This window comes from Colletotrichum tamarilloi (genome assembly GCF_030869305.1).
Source record: "Colletotrichum tamarilloi strain Tom-12 chromosome Unknown Scaffold_19.1, whole genome shotgun sequence".
In the NCBI taxonomy this organism is placed as follows: domain Eukaryota; kingdom Fungi; phylum Ascomycota; class Sordariomycetes; order Glomerellales; family Glomerellaceae; genus Colletotrichum; species Colletotrichum tamarilloi.
This window is the reverse complement of record NW_026849402.1, coordinates 197,274-213,370: the sequence shown is the minus strand read 5'-3', so window position 1 is coordinate 213,370 and position 16,097 is coordinate 197,274. Positions and strand designations below refer to the sequence as shown.

Here is a 16,097-nt window from a genome sequence, read left to right as displayed (position 1 = left end):
GAGGGTAGACCGTTCAACGGGGGGGCTCGGTGGTTAACACGATGGCGATGGTAACGAATGTGTGCAGAGCGAGTGTAGAACCAGTGTAGTAACGGGGATAGGCATGCGTATTATGTTCTCGGCAGTGTTTAGACGCCGCAGGATCAAGTCTTCAGAACCAGAGATTTGAGTGAAAGAGTGACTGAGGTTAGAGGGCTGAGAGCCTGGTGATATTAAGAGAGATGTGAAGAGAGAACGTGGGTGTGAGAGAGGCGCGGGAATCGGAACAGCAGATCGAGGGGAGCTTGTCTGCTTTTAGATCGAATGGGGAACGACAAGCGGGATGAGGAAGGGTCAGGCAGGGCCGCGCAGAGGTGAGACAGCAAGGTCTGCTCAAGTCCTCCAAGGTCTTGAGGGCGAGATAGTCGATCTGTCTAGGCAAGGGCCTGTAGGCGCACAGACGAGGCTTGACGAGAGAGAAAGGGCACAAAAAACAATGACAGGAGGAGTGGGAAGAAGGAGTGACGGGAGAGGAGGGGGGTGAGAGGCGGAAGATGTATTGATGTGTCTTGTCGACCCATCATCACAGAGCGAGAGCGCTGAGAGAGAGTGTGTGTGCGTGTGCAAGCCGACGTGGGTGTAAGTCGCGCGGTACTGTGTAGGTAGGCGCTGGGGTGGCGGCAGGGCATGGGCGAGCACCAAGAAGGGGGGCCCTCTCTCATCGTCCACCGGGTACCCCCCTTGGCAGTGAGAAGATCATATTTGGGTGGAGGTATCGGGAGACCAAGGGAGCAAGGGGGTCAACTCTCTTGACTCTCAGGCCCTGGGAGGAAGAGAAAGGGGAGGGTCATGGAGGGTCTCTAGGGGCCAGGGCAGGGCAGACAAGGCAAGCCAGCAAAGCTAAGGTAAGGTAAGGTAAGCAAAGCAGCGGAGAGACAGGAAAGGACAGGACATGACAGGGCTCGAGCCGCGGTCAGTTGTGCATAAGGCACAGACTGTGTATCCATACGGGTAGACTGTGCTGAGCTATGCAGGTAGACCCAGACCAAACCTTGGGCCTTGGGCCTTGAGATGAGGATGAGGACGAGGACGAGGATGAGGTGCCGCGGGAGAAGCGGACGTGGCCGGCGCAGAGCGAGGGGACAAGCAGGCTGTGAGCGTGAGAGTTAAAGTGAGAGGAGAGCCGACGTGTGGATGAGGGTGTATCCATGTCAGCACAGCGCCTGCGCGAGTGTGAAAGAGAGGGGGGGAGGAAACTACACTACATGTCGAGGATGCATTTGAGTGACATTGGGGGATTTGTGCAGTGAGCAGCGGCATCAGCAGCTGGACTCCTCCGAGTCTCCGACTCCAGCTTTGGAGTATGAGTGAGTGCATGAGTGCGTGAGTGAGTGTGAGGACGAGGACATAGGACGGACAGGAGCAGGGTGGTAGGATGGTTGCACCCACCTGAGCGAACCTGAATTGAGAGTGAACCCTTCACATCCACCGGGCATCCACACGTCCCATTCGCAACCCATCCCATCTCATCCCACACCCCCTAGTTCAGAATCCTGGCCCCCCCGGCCCCGGCGTCAGTCCCGACCCCTGGTCCATGAAGCGTCTTTGCGTCCCTGGGTTTGGACGACGCCCCCATGTCAGTTGGTGCCACACTAAAAACTTTGGACTCGACTCCCCTGCTCGGGCTGAAGATAGGCCCGGCAGGCGTGGACTTGGACGTGTATCCGTCGACTACGCGGTCGAGGCCTCTCGGTGATGAACGATGGCACTTGTCAAAGCCTGGAAGTTTGTACCGTCCGTGACAAGGCCAACGACTGACAGACTGAATGACACGGCAGAGACAACCCGCCAAAAAGGACGAGAACAAGACATTGTAGGATGACGAGTCAATGCGCTGTCAACCATAGGAACAGTACACCGTACGGAGAACGGCATGACTGAGGCAGCGTAGAAAACGAGATGAGCATGGCATAACTAAACAATCGAGGGGTGATCTAGAGTAGAGAGAGAGAGAGAGAGAGAGAGAGAGTCGGGACTTTGACGGGCAAACGGACAGCATCCCGTCGGCTTCGAAGGGGCTCTGAAAAGTGGCGAGAATGTGACCGAAAGGGACAGGCAGTGTATCGACTTGACTCGACTCAACCGGAAGCCGGAAGGGGTAACGACGAGAGGGCAGTTGAAGAAGTGGTTCAGGTTGTGGAGGGCAGAATTACAGAGAAGAAGACGACGAGACAGGCGGGGCAGGTCAAGCCGGACAGGCACGACGATCCCAATGGCATCATCTGATCCGAAGAGGCGAAGATAGCTGAAGTCTGTGCTGCGTCGATGAGTGTTACTGTTTGTACCGAGGAGTGTGTGTGTGTGTGTGTGTGTGTGAAGGTGTGAGTGAGTGTGTCTTGTCCATTGTCTGTGACGGGCAAAGATGAAATGAAGCGTAGGAAGAAACTTCGGATGAGCTCGCACCAGACACAAGCTACAGGATCTGGGTGTTTATGCCGCTGCGGCGTGTAATTTGCCGCGTTGCACTTGCGCAGACAGCAGGCGCTACTCTGTGCATTGGTTTCTCTGGGCGGTGGAAGAAGCGTTTGGTTGAAGCTAAAACAACAGGATAGAGCGTAGAGAGAGGGGCAAAAATGTTTTCTGAGAGGGGGACGGGCGCGGACGGCTTAGTTAGTTGCCGGGTCGAGTTGACAAGTCCGGCCCTTGCTTAGTGCTCACTAGACGATTGGTAAGATGAGAGTTGGCGCGATGCTCCAGCTCCAAAGTCTGAGAAGTCAAGGAGTACAAAGTAGAGAGAGAGTCCCTTCCCACTTTCTCACCTTGGTTTCCGCAACTGCTCGTTTGTGTACCTCGGTAATGACCAGTGACGATAAATATCAAGCACATGGATGAACTGTGGCAGACAAGATGAAGAAGACATGCAAACAAGAGAGCGATTGAGAAAGAGAGTGAACTGGAGGCATTGAGATGAGGCCGCAAAGGTGTATTGAAAGGAAAGGTACGAATACAGAGTAAGGTCAGGTACTTGCGGATGCCTGAGTGTAAGGGAAGGTACCTTACCTGTGTACGGAATACTTTACAGACTAAGGTAAGGAAGGTATGGATAGTAATTAATTACGAGAACGCATAGACCATAGTGCTATCCGTTCCTATCTTATGTCAGCACCTTCCCCCGCTGACACACGTGTTGGTCGGGGATGATGGAAAAGATACCTGAGACTTTGTCTCCTGCCTTAGGTAATTCAATGTCAGAACATCAGGTTGGAAGCCCAGGTCATGTGGTTTGTCTTCAGGGCAAGGAGGTATCCGTATGGAGCACATGGAGCTCATGGAGCACAGAGTACGTATGTAGACAAGGTACCTCCACTCCACTTGAAGCTTCCTCCCCCACCTTCGTCCCCCTTGGTCTACTTGTATCCGTACTGCATCTCACTCTGCCTGTCCCTGCGCCCATCTCCACCGACAGGCTAGACAGTATGGCATTGATTGACGCGACCAAGCATCACACGGACCATTTGGATAAACAAGACGAGAGACCAACGGGAAGAGACATAGCGACTGTCTAATTGCACACACTATCCGCTGTGCCCGGTCGAGAGACAGTGCTCAAGACTGTGCGGGCTGTCTACGATCACTTCCCCCCAACTGTCAACGACATTACCTACAGTAACCCATCGACAAGGCGAGGGCTTCACTCTCTTCCATCCTAGCCTCGCTCCGATTCCAAGGGGGAAACAAAACTGAGGGAGAGAGGAGACTTACATCAAGGGACGCATAGGATCCATCAATAACCCACAAGATCGAGATTCATCATCATCCCATACGACATGACACGAGAACACGCGCCTGCTATGGCCTCGTCTTGTTGGATTTGTCTGGCTCCGGTTCAGCTCAGCTGTGCCAGCGGCCTACCTTGCCCGAGCCACGGAAGCAGAAAAAAAACACACGGACTCGTCGACGCATCTCGTGCTGAGCTCCCCGGAAGCCTGTGCAACACTACAAAGTGCAAGCTGGGAGTCTAGAGAAAGGGAATCCCTTCCAGAGGAACGTCGACGGCAAGGTTCAGGTGCATTTGCCGCAAAGTTGCGGCCCCACTGAAGAAAGTGTGGCAGGTTGAACTTATCAAGGTACACTTGCCGTGACTGGCTTTTCCGCTGCATTTCGCGGTCCCAACATGGAAATCGACAATCTGAAAGGAATGGAAGCTGCGGGCTAACACCTACCTTTTCCCCTTCGGATACGGATACCTTGCAGTCGCCTTTCAGCTTCAGAAGGTGCTTACACCACAACCCGCAGCACGGCACTTCAAGAACCACCAACCCTGCACCTTTCTGAACAGATGGGATGCCAGCCCAAGATACAGACTACGGGATACCTACACCTTTACCCTACGGACACACGCCATGATAGCGCTCTTTGACAGTTCTTTGCTCCCTCGAGTTTCGATGACAACTTCATGCGTTCGAGTTTGGTAGCCCGTCCCGGTCCACCTCGTTCCTCTTGAGCTTGGGCCGTCACGTCACTTTGCCATCGTCATTTCTGCAAAATGAACCACCCAAGTCGGCTTTTTAGCCCTCTCACGACCTACAGACGGACTGCCTATTCAGCAATCCGAGCAGCCTCACCATCACTCAATCCTTGCTGCCACAGCCGCTGCCCCCCTCTACCCACACGGATCGACAGCCTACTTTCTTCTTCTACGCCGCAAATGGCGGCTTTGTGGTATCCGGCTCTACCTATCCTTGGCCTCCCCCACGAGCTCGCGCTTGGTTTGCGGTTTTGCTCTGAAAGCCTGCGATAGTGGATAACTACGTCGCTCTCTGTCTCGGGTTATTGCAAATCCCCATCTGCCTTGGATATGCAGAGTACAAACACACTGGTCAGGCAGCCTGCAGGACAATCGCAGGTCTCAGTCGGGTGCCAGCCGCCAACATTGTCGACATCTTGGTCCAAGGTCGACATGGACGGGCTACCACCGATCGCCAGGAACGGTACTGACTAGAGCCATGTCACAACAACACATGCCCGGTGCGCCACTGCGACCTCAGTCCGCGTCCACACAGCCGTCCACTTCCCGCCCGCGTTACGACGGCACCCAAAGCACCAAAGCAAAACCACGACACCGGATCAGAATTCACCAACCATATCTGGCCAACTGAGCAATCATCTTTTGCCGTCCCAACCTGGTTTGGCCAGCCTGCCAGCCCATCCTGTCCAATCCGAGCCCATTTAATCACATCCGTCCGAACCTGAGCACCGCTGGTGCATATCTCACCCGGGGCGCCTGGAGGGTGCCTCCTGCGCAATCGTCAGAGCAGACGGCAGTCATCGTCAGTCGTGCCTCTCTCTTGCTTGCTCTCAGCAGCCTGCTTGCTGTGAGGATACAGGACTGCCCATGCTGCCACGCGACAAATGGAGCAACCATTGCGACCATTCCCGGCCTCTGAGGCCCGCCGCTGCGCAGACCGACTGTCGCTTTTGTCTGCCTTTTGCTGCTCCAAGGCCGGGCCTGGACAAAAGGAGAGCAGAGACGGCGATGAATTGGGACGATTTGCTTTGGGGCCCTCCTCTTTACTGACCCTTTCCGACATCTGCCCCGGTCAGACTGCCAGAATAGGCCGCTGCGATTCGTGGGTGCAAGCGGCCCCTGTCGTTTTGCTGTCGCCTGCCCCTTGAGCCCGGCCGCGCTAACGCAGCTCAACGACGCCAAAATCGCGTCGGTTTTTTTTTCTTCCCTCTTGGGCTTACCGGGGATTGGAGGCTTTTGCAGTCTCGCAGCACGTCGCTCGCTGTGATCAACTGACAGGATGGTGGGGTGCCTCGCTGTCCCACGCTTTCCCGATTCTGCTCAGCGACTCCCAAAACGCAACGCTGCGATGCAAGTCTTGGGCAGCCACTGCAGCTGCCGCATCGCCAACCTCGAAAAGAGGAACACTGACAGTTACTTTGGGTTGGCCTGCCTGCGAGGATCACCACCTCCTCCGCTGCCGGAAAACTACCAGTACCAAAGGGGCAACTTCATCACCACCAGGCGTCACCGTCTTCATCCTTACAGGACATCAAACAGCCCAGACATGTGGCCGAAGACGCCCAGGGCAGACGCCGGTTCCCTTACTCCAGGTACCAGCCGCTGCTCCCGCAGGCTAGTACAATGTGCTCCCCACCCGTTTTCCGCTCGTCTCACTCGGCAACGCGTTGGTTCGCCAGGTCGCCGAACCTTGACAAGTTAACAATGGGCGAGCCGCAAGCCTATTCCTTTTTTGGCCGAGATCCAAAGGAGGAGAGACAACTCACTCTCAACGCTGTTGATTTTCAACTGGTAGTCACTGGTGTACCGCTGCTGCACAACAAAGGAGACGCGATGCACTGATGTGGCCCTCTGGCCAAAGCAACTGTCACCGGCAGGCACACATAGTTCTCCACGTCAGATCTGTGTGCGGTATCCGTACATAGCTTATAATACCTATGCTGGTTATGGATACACAATCATCACTTGTTCGGCTTTCGTACTGTCTGCCACAACCCGTCGTTTCTCTCGAGAACTGGACTGCTGCGACTGCATTTGTGGGTGGGCCCATCAGAACTCCGAAAGACAGGGCAAGGACGCTCCGCGGTCTGTAGAACTGACATCCATGCACCCATGCTGTATTCGTACGGGTCAAGGAGACATCGGCCCATCAACTACGGAGTAACATGGAGGGAAATCGTCGTGCGGTGTACCGCGTTTTCGGCGTTAACCCAACCTGGCCTTGTTGCCTCCTACGAGGTACGGACCATGTACGGAGTATGTACGGAGTACTGCTCGCGTATTGTGGTCGGAGCCCGTTGTACGAATACTTACTTATCACACTGTATCTGACTTGTCTTGACCTGCAGCGGAACACTTTTCTTCTTCCCCGCGAACTAGGCGTACCGCCGGATGCACACATTGGACGCTCTTCTATATCTGCCGTCTGTCGTCAGATACACAACGACCGATTGATCCATGTCCTTGCGCTGGTCAGAGAGCGACACGGGCTGAAAAATTAGCCAACGGATGTAGACTTGCAGCTTCAGCTCCTCCTTCGCATGATTTTTACCTACAGAATACTTGGGCTGCTGGCTTGTTCAAAAAAAAAAATGATACTCTCGGCCGTACGAGGCGAACAGGAGCATGCATGGTCAGGTGTGGTTCCATCACGGCGCCGTTGCAGCAGAGGACAAATATACATCTAGGAATGGCACAAAGACTTCCCAACTACACAGTCACATAACGTACCAAGCCTTTGGGAACGTAAATGGCGTCTCTTGTGCACAGTTGAAGCAATCGCCATGGGGGTCCCTCGCCGTCGATCCTCAGCCAGCAGTAGCCCGGACAAGGCCGTGAGATCGAAGGGCCAGCCAGCGAGGCCGGGGGAGCGGGCAACGGCTTTCATTCCACATTCAGATGTAGCGTCTTTACGCTACGGGAAGTTTTCCCTCGAAGATTTCCGCGCCTTTGGTCTGAAGCTAGCCGGGTTTCATTTCTCATCGAAAAGTCATGGTCCCTTGACAATTGGTGGTTCGATTCGGGTCTCAAACCAGACACTGGGGACATATCCACGTTCTGGGCAGCGACCCTTTTTCTAGATTGCTCGACAGCAATGGATGGGTCATCACTTGAGCCGACACCGCCACAGCACCGCTGCAGGGGTGCAAACAACAAAGACACGCGAGCTGCTATTCATGAAACTGGACTCGCAATATGGGAAAGAGAAGTCTGCGATGCTCACGGAATTTGTGTGCTGGGGACACACAAATGTGTACAACGATGTCAAGGCCACTCACCAAGCTTCGTGGTCACTCGAAAGCAATGTGGACTTGATCCAGGAGTTGCCTTCGGAAACCTCCGTTACCATGAATTCCAATACCGAGCATGGATATTCAGCCTGACCGAGATACTACGATTTCCTTCACTGACAGCCCAGACGGCGCAATCTGAAGTCACATCGCGCTTTCCAAGCATCTATCCAAAAAGCGGCTGATCCCAGGCATCCCAGACCAAGTACTAGAGCGCAGACGTGCGGTTGGCCGCTTTCCACTGGGTGACAGTGCTAAGTAAAACGAGGCGCGCAAACCTGGGCCCGCCACAGGCCTCGTTCGTGGGATTTTCTTAAGATGTGCATGTTATAGGACCCCCTTGCCTAGAAACAATCGTCCTGGGGATCAGTTATGCAGTACGCGCACATCACAACGCAGCATCTTCTCACATCGTCATGTCAGGAAACGAGGCCACGAACATCAGCTACACTGGAAATGTCGCCGTCATTGCGCAGATTGTCAAGTGCGATCGGGCTTCAGCCCACCTTTCGCCCACTTCAGCCTACGCTGCCCAACTATCTTGGCTCACTATCCCGGGACATGTTCGCCATGATGTCGTGTATGGCGATCAGCTAGGAATCTTGGATGGCTGATTGGGCGTTCATCTCTTGCTCGATACAGTTTGACACTGTCCGGGAGTAAAGTTCCCCGGAGAGGCGCGGCGCCTCTTTCTGTCGATCTCTGGAACTCGTCTATGGCAATCACCAAGGCATCGTCGCCTTCACTCTTCACCCTGTCTTTTCACAGGAAAACTGCGTACGACGCCTACATTACCAAAGTTTGGGACCGAGGCAGTCATTACAAGTCAAACGGAAGATAGTTGGATACGATTCAGCTGGTCCGCACCCCCGTCAAATCATGCACAGATTCGATGCGGGCGAATTGGATTCATTCGGGCCGCCAACCGTGCCAAGCCAGCAGACAGCAAAGACCAAAAGTCACACAATTCGCCTTGTCATGCTTGACAACTTGGACGTTCCAGGCCACACTCTCATCAAGAACTTCTTCCGCGATCTCGGTCTCACTGGGCCTAGATCGTGCACACAGTGAAGTGCGGAAGACGGGATGCACTGCGACACAGGACCAGAACATACACGCAGCAGCACACCTAGCTAGACTGTGGTGTGGGGGCGTCTCCGGACCATCGCTCATCCGTGAGCGTTGTAACCTCACCACTGAAGCCGCTTCGCGATTCTTTAAGGTGGACCCTCTACGGAGTACTACCTAGCCCCAAGACATCGTTGGCTGTCCTTGATGTCTAGCCAATGCTGCACCTGAGTCCCGTTGGAGGGCGGAGGCTGGAATTCACGAGATGCGATTGGCGGCAGTGGACGACAGCAAGCAAGGCAACGCAGGTGCAGCGATTGGAGGCGGAATTTCATGCCCTCAACAAAGCCTTTTCAGCAGGGTCGATTCGATTGATTCGCCTTCAGTACCAAGCGATGCATGGCCCTGCGAAGGGCTGGGGGCCCAGAACGATTCGTCGACATGTCACCCTTTGGGCAAAGGGCAAGGTCAGTCTACGACGTCGCGCGAATTCATCAGACACGCCGCTTTTCAGCGGTCTTCGGGGCAAGGCGGGACATGAGGACAACGGCGCCGAACGGTGTATGGCGTTTCCTGGAGAGCGGAACGCTTGTAAAGCTAGCAAAGCGGAAAGAAGACGTTGTCTCACTTCGTCCCAGATACTTGGCACCTTTGTCCGTGCCGATTGGGCGGCCTACGACTGTCAGTCTTAGTCTTTGCTACAACACGCTTATCACGCATCACGTCGGCGTTTGACGAGTAACTCTAGCCTCTACGGAGTACTGCGAAGCAGTGCTCTCCTGACGTTGCGCTATGGCTAGAGCGATCTGAAAATCCAATCCTTGTTCGCTGGCTCGGAAAGACTTGCTGATGCCAATGTCTTCACGTCGAATTGCCAAGCGAAGATGGACCGGATCAGTATCACCGGCTAGAGGAGCTCGAACAGACAACGACAGGCCGATGAGCGGCGAAGCGAGGGTATTGTATTACGATGCCGGATTGATCATCTCACCGTTTTTTCACCGACGCCTGTTGCACAAGTCTCTTTCTCAGCATACTATGTAAGCTCTGTGCAATATACGTACTTTATCGGTAAACCTCTTTCTTCCTCCCCTGTTCGAACTTGTTGATGGTTTGCCGAAGTAGGTACTTCTCCCGGCGGCTCTCAAACGCCATACTGGATCAGGCTGCGCCTCGAGATGTCGATGTAATCTGCTCGTCAGACATCTACCCGTCGTTCCACTCTGACGATTTGACGAACCCTCCCCCGGAGATGATATTCGGCAAGGAAGACATACGGAGTACCATGTGGACTGGATGAGTTCCGAGTGTAACCACTTCTATTTTAGTGTCTCCCTGCAAGGACGAAGAACCCGACGCCGTGGATGAAGTTCAAGGTGTTCGCGGAGAGCGACTAACTTGCGGAGTACGATCAATCGGCTCGCCATCGCTCAAGCTTCCAATCGTCCAACGCAGGAAATTTGGACGACAGATGCCCACCATATGCTACCGAGCCGGCATTGGAAAGCTACCTTCTGGAACACGGGAAACGAGAGAGGACGCAATTGCCTAGTCTAGTATCGAAGACGCCGGCGGTTCACGCCAGTGTCGAAGGCGTGACGCCAGCAAACACCACGGAACACCCACGCAACACACAAAATGCCAAGCGACTGAGATAGCGTGCAGGAAGACTTCCACAACGACTAGAGGAGTCATGGCCATGCATGGCTCCAACATGCACACGGGAGATGAAGCCTTTTTTTTTTCTCTTCCCTTTCATGATATGCACAAGAAAGGGGTTCGGTATCCCTCCAACCTTGACTCCGGACAGCGGGCACTGGAAGAGAGATGTGGTTACAGACGACCTCTTGCGGTAACATCGCCGCAGAAAACCCCCAAGAATCGATTTTTGGTGGCTGCGAGTACTCGAGTTTATTAAAATGCAATGACGATACGGAGTCACTGTTTAACTCCATCGTTTTGCATTACTAGAGGATTGCCACAGTATATATAGACGCTACCCTACCCTCGAATTCCGCACTATTTAACCTTAACCCTTTTTATAAATTACCTATCCTTTTTTTTATTTTACCCTCTCCCTCGTTAAGGGATTATTAAAATTATAATTTTAATAACTTATTAATAAGCTAATATTATTATTTAAAAATAAGTAACTTATTTTTATATATAAGTACTAGGAGTTTTATTATTATAAAAATAGTAATAAATATACTAAAGTACTTAAGAGAGCTTTTTAATAAATTTCTAATATTATTTAAAGTAATTATTTTTAAGTTATAAAAAGAAGCTAAAGTATTATATTAATACGGCCCTATCCGTTTCGTTAGTATTAATAATACCCTTTTTAATATAGGATATATTAATAATACTTTATAACTACGTTATTATATTTTATAAATTATACTTAATATTAGCGAGGCTTTTAGCGTTATTTATTAAGTTTTTTATTAAAATTATTATCGTAAGGTTAGTTTAGTTATTAATATCTTAATAAGTATTTTAACTTAACTTAGAGGCTCTTATAGCTCTTAAAAAGAGGTTTTTAAGGGATTTATAATTAGATTTTTTATTTATTATAAATAAAGCTATTATAATTAAAACTATAATACTAGTTACGAACTTCGATAATAAGTAGTTAGTAATATAGTTATTTTTTTTTTATAATAAGCTTAAAAAAGTATTTTAATTTAAGTACTAAGTAAGTACTATACTATTTTATTAAAACTATATTCTTATACTTATGACTTAGAAAGAATTAACTTTCTTTAATAATAAGGTACTTAGATAATACGGAGTATACGAGGCAGAGAGTGGCTTGGTTAATCAACAGGTGTATAGTGGCATCCATGATCCAGATCCTGATCAACTTTTTTTTTTGCTCCAACGTCCAAGGTGGAAACAGCGGCAAGCGGGAGATTGGGATCAAAATCGGGCCCTGGCGGCCACGTGCGGTGCCGACAGTGACGACTGACGAGATGGATGAGGTGCCGGCCCTGCCCCTGCGCTGTGGAGGGGGCCAAGGACAAGGAGTCTGCGAGGGCTCGTTTTTGTTCCTTCACAAGTTCACAACCAGGCATGGGATGATGGGGGCACGGGGACAGCATGCCGGATTTTTTCCCCCTTCGTTATGCGCACAAGCCGCAGGCCCATGCTTCTCATTAAACTCGACCAAGGGTCCTCGTCACGGCCGTAGTAAAGGGACCCGTGGAGAACGCGTGCGACGCAGACAACACTTGCATTCGACTGGGCTGGTGCGTGCTCTAGTTTCCACACATTTTACTTGTACGGACAGTACCCCATCTCTGCGACGACACAATTTCCTTCTCGCTCGCTAAACTGAGCACAGCCTCACGACATGGCCACCTCGAGTCAGTCTTGTTCAGTCCGCTACCGAGTACCGAACCGGTGCAAACAATGCGGATACTGCCGGACGACGTCTATCGTGTTGGAAGCCTTGGAACCTTTCTCTTGAGCTCTGAAGACAGGTGGATGCCGGATGCTAAACGCGCGAAAACAGAAGCCGTCGCCGGGAAGCATACACCAGAAGCCCCCCCCCCCCCCCTTTTTTTTTCCTTTCCTTTGACAGCCGCGCGGTTTTGCCTGCCGGCCCGATGACCTGCGTCGGGTCGGCGGCCTTCGCTCGCCAGCTTACACTACTCGAGCGCTCCAACGCCATTCGGAGCTGTCACCGTCAAAGGATTCGTTACCCAGGGAGGCATGAGATGTATTCCGTGTTTCAATCTCCTCATGAATTGTCTCGTGGTGACAACTATGCTCAAAATGAGATTGCTGTCATCCCTTCCGGTGTTCTGCTAGCGCGCCGCCTCAACGATATGGAGATGTAGCTCAACCGACCCGGCCCTTCGTGTACCTGCAGCATCAAAGACCGTTCGAAAGTTAACATCATACTAAGCCTGGAGGCTGTCCACATCAGCCCTCTACCTGATGGTTTTGAGATTGACATTTTCGCGCGCGAAGCCTATGTTGGCTTAGCCTTTAATGTTCCTGCATTCGCCCATACGAAAAGCTGGCGTCCGTTGTGTTACATGTCGGAATGACATCGTCGGCCGCCTGCTTTTTTTTCTTGGTGGATGGCTGCGCTGTCAGCAAACAAACCCCGCCTGGGTTCCTGTACCGGCGAAAATACACTCGTCGCCATTGCCTCGCCTAGACAGTGAGTGTACAGCTGTCTCGGCATCATCCGCCAGATTATTTCTGTAGCTGATCGTACCTGCAGCCACCGATAATCTTGCTTTGCCCATGAGCAAACAAGGCATTGACACTTACAACTGTGCTGTGTCAGGAGGAGGGAGGAATCCTTCCGCTGCTGTGCTACCCCTTTTCACCAAGTATCACGTCCCGAGGAGTATTGATAGACGACCTTGTTCCACTCAACGGGATACACATGTTCACTACTTGGAGCGACACACCCACGGCTCAAGCACGAAGATCTCCGAAGTTGCCTGCAAGATGCCGAATTCTAATTCGCCTCGCAAGCTTGTCTAAAGTTGGTGCCCTGAGAGAGCAGAGCGTACACACATACCTACACACACACACATACGCACACACACACACACACACCCTGCAAGCAGCCAGGTCCGTCAGCATGAAGCTCCGAAGCTGACAGGTGATATTTGTGCTTTCGGGACCTTGCAGCTCCGAATTACGAAAGGTGGTCATAGACCGGTGTAGTTTGCCATTGTGATACCTCAGACCGCAGCGGGTTTGTTCGTTATGCAAAGTTACGCCACATCCACGGTCTCGGGACCGCTCCGCTCAGCTCTGCAAAGACCAAGATAGGTCAACGAGAGACCAGTGTACCGGATGCACTCGGCAAGCTCGCTCTCTCAGACTCTCTCGTATACGGGCTCCTTCTTCGTGAAACGACCGCGGGCTTTTGCGGGTTGCTTTTTGCCTATCCAGATGCGGTGCATCGACCGGGCTGAGACTTCTTAACGTTGCTTTTTTCTTTCTCCCGCTTCCAAGGTCGCGAGATCGCAGCAATCACCCGTAGTTGGGGGGTAGGGCCCCGAGGAACCCGGGACAATGACGAGGCGAGACGATGATGTGTTGCAAATGTGTGCTTGATTTTTCCTGTACCTTGAGCTGGATCATCGTCGACGCAAGCTACTTTGTGAAAGGCCCTTCAATACTCCCGCGTTTGTAGGCGAAATCAATGCAGCGGCAGCCAGACGAGTTGAAGTCAGGGACTCGGCTGACTCGGCTGAAGGAGGATATTCTTGGATCCTGGGGTTGCACATGTCGAGTACACGGCATACGGCGGGACTTTGTCTCCAAGGCTAAAGACATTGTCTTGGGTCCTTCGGGGTACCTCTACTCGGTTCGGCACACGCCCCCCTTCGGTGAAGGTAGAGGGATGATGATGTTTGTTTTGTTGTTGCACTGGAGCTGCTGCCCCGGATCAAAATAAACATCACGGATCTCACGCGACACAGCTTATTAGGGATCTTCAGGCTTGGGGGAAAGAGGACTCCATTTCGAGAACTATCTCGCATCTGAATCCAACAAGTGCTCCCTTGACGAGACAACGGCGGGGAAAGAAGATTAGTTTGTATTTGCCCTTTCTCGCGCACTGGCCGGTTGATAGGTTTTGCCGTTCATCCTCTGTCTCCTCTACTCCCTTGTATGGAGCTCCGAGGACTTATTTGGCTCCAAGGGCCAAGGGAACGGTAAAAAGCGTACGATGTTGTCATACTAAAGTCTGTACAGGCCAAGTCTATTCTTGCTCTATCGATTCATTAGCAGAGCCTCCATTCCTCACGCCAGAGTAGTCAGTCAGTCGTAGACAACTACACTAAGGCTTCGAAACGAGGGCGTCGCTAAACTCCAGCGTGACGACACCGTCGCGACTCTCCACGACCTTGACAGAATCGAGGTCTCTGACGATCCAATCGGGTTCCGCGTCCACGACCTGCTCAACGGTGTGGCTCGTGACGAGGCCCAGCACCTTACACCCAGCCTCCTTACCGGCCCTGATGCCGGCGGGGCTATCCTCGAGGACGAGCACCTGCTTGGAAGCGTCTTCCAGGCCCAGCTTCGCGCGGCCAATGCGGTAGCAGGTCGGGTCCGGCTTACCGTTCTCGACGGACTCGGCGGTGACGAGGTGTTGAGGCTGCGGCAGCTTGAGCGCGTCGAGCCACCCGCCCACAAGGGGTTCAGTCCCCGAGGTGACGATGGCCCAGGGAGCCGACTTCGCGATGAGGGCGTCGAGGAGTGCCCTTGCCCCAGGGATCTCGACGGCGTCTCCCCCGTAGAGTTTCGGGAGGCGGCCTTCCATCTCACGCGTGTCTGTTCATCTCCTGTTAGCCTTTTCTTCGCGAACCCCTGAGTTCATCACCGTCTCATCCCCCCCTTGCGTCATGTAGGTGAGCATGCATGAAAAAAAGTTGGGGAAACCTGACAGACGGCGCGCCGGTGAGTCGTGTTTAGGTAGGTGAAGCAAGGCAAGGGGGGAAATCGGAATCAGGAACAGGTACCAAACACGCGAGATCAGACAAAACAGAGATCTGAGATTTTTTTCTTGGTGTGTAGAGGTAAGGTACTCACACTCCCAATTTGCTTTTTCAGGGGCCAGAATCTTCAAGATGTCGATGCTACGACGGCCGTGCGAGGTCTCGAGGATTACTTCGGGCGCGACTCCTATTTCGTTGCCGACGCTGCAAGGGAGAAGAGAAGGCCGGTGTTAGTGGGGTTTTTGAGAGATGAGATGAGTGAGAGAGGGTAACCCCTCATGCAAGGGATGATTGGTGATGATGATGCTGATGAACCGGTGGAGTTTGTTGGTTTCCTTACGTGTGCCAGTGCTTCACGACGGCCTCTGTTGAGTCGATGATGGTGCCGTCCATGTCGAAGAGGAAGCCATCAAAGGTGAAGCGTTGTGGAGGGGCCGTGTACGACATGGTTAAGTCTGGTAGACAGGGTAAGCGGTTATCCCTCTGAAATGAGTTGTGAATGTATACCTGAAGAGATGAACGTTTTATGTGTTCGATCTATGGTTATGGTCTTTTAATGTGGTCTAAGATTAATAGTGAAGAGAAAGTTATTGTATTCAAGAGTCTAATTGAGATTACGAGTTGAAGTTGAGTGAGGTATGACTCTGAAAGGATCGTTGAAGTTCCGAGTCGGCAACGACAACCTTGGTAATCCGCCTTTGACCAGCCCGCTATTTGAGCTGCGGCATCTTTCCAGCGGCCAAAAACACTGAGACGGGC

At 52.4% G+C, this 16,097-nt stretch overlaps 5 protein-coding genes across 5 annotated transcripts, besides 1 other annotated feature; 3 read left to right on the top strand and 2 right to left on the bottom strand.

Moving 5' to 3' along the window:
• Positions 1-1,240: 1,240 nt before the first annotated feature.
• CTAM01_06701 (uncharacterized protein) lies at positions 1,241-1,504 on the bottom strand (the record flags this gene model as incomplete). The annotated part of the gene is made up of 1 exon (XM_060522727.1): positions 1,241-1,504. The coding sequence occupies one exon, from the start codon at positions 1,502-1,504 to the stop codon at positions 1,241-1,243; it is 264 nt and encodes an 87-aa protein (XP_060382572.1).
• Positions 1,505-5,113: 3,609 nt separating this feature from the next.
• Positions 5,114-5,188: a sequence feature (Short protein (CTAM01_06700, KAK1500101.1) was converted to a misc_feature.).
• A 3,025-nt stretch (positions 5,189-8,213) lies between these two features.
• CTAM01_06699 (uncharacterized protein) lies at positions 8,214-8,638 on the top strand (the record flags this gene model as incomplete). Its single annotated transcript, XM_060522726.1, has 2 exons — positions 8,214-8,377; positions 8,440-8,638. The coding sequence occupies 2 exons, from the start codon at positions 8,214-8,216 to the stop codon at positions 8,636-8,638; spliced, it is 363 nt and encodes a 120-aa protein (XP_060382571.1).
• A 51-nt stretch (positions 8,639-8,689) lies between these two features.
• Positions 8,690-9,046, top strand: CTAM01_06698 (uncharacterized protein; the record flags this gene model as incomplete). Its single annotated transcript, XM_060522725.1, has 1 exon — positions 8,690-9,046. One exon carries the CDS (start codon positions 8,690-8,692, stop codon positions 9,044-9,046), a length of 357 nt encoding a protein of 118 aa, XP_060382570.1.
• An 84-nt stretch (positions 9,047-9,130) lies between these two features.
• On the top strand, positions 9,131-9,406 carry CTAM01_06697 (uncharacterized protein; the record flags this gene model as incomplete). The annotated part of the gene is made up of 1 exon (XM_060522724.1): positions 9,131-9,406. One exon carries the CDS (start codon positions 9,131-9,133, stop codon positions 9,404-9,406), a length of 276 nt encoding a protein of 91 aa, XP_060382569.1.
• A 5,274-nt stretch (positions 9,407-14,680) lies between these two features.
• CTAM01_06696 (haloacid dehalogenase-like hydrolase) lies at positions 14,681-15,785 on the bottom strand (the record flags this gene model as incomplete). The annotated part of the gene is made up of 3 exons (XM_060522723.1): positions 14,681-15,174; positions 15,433-15,542; positions 15,679-15,785. 3 exons carry the CDS (start codon positions 15,783-15,785, stop codon positions 14,681-14,683), a joined length of 711 nt encoding a protein of 236 aa, XP_060382568.1.
• Between the last annotated feature and the right edge of the window lie 312 nt (positions 15,786-16,097).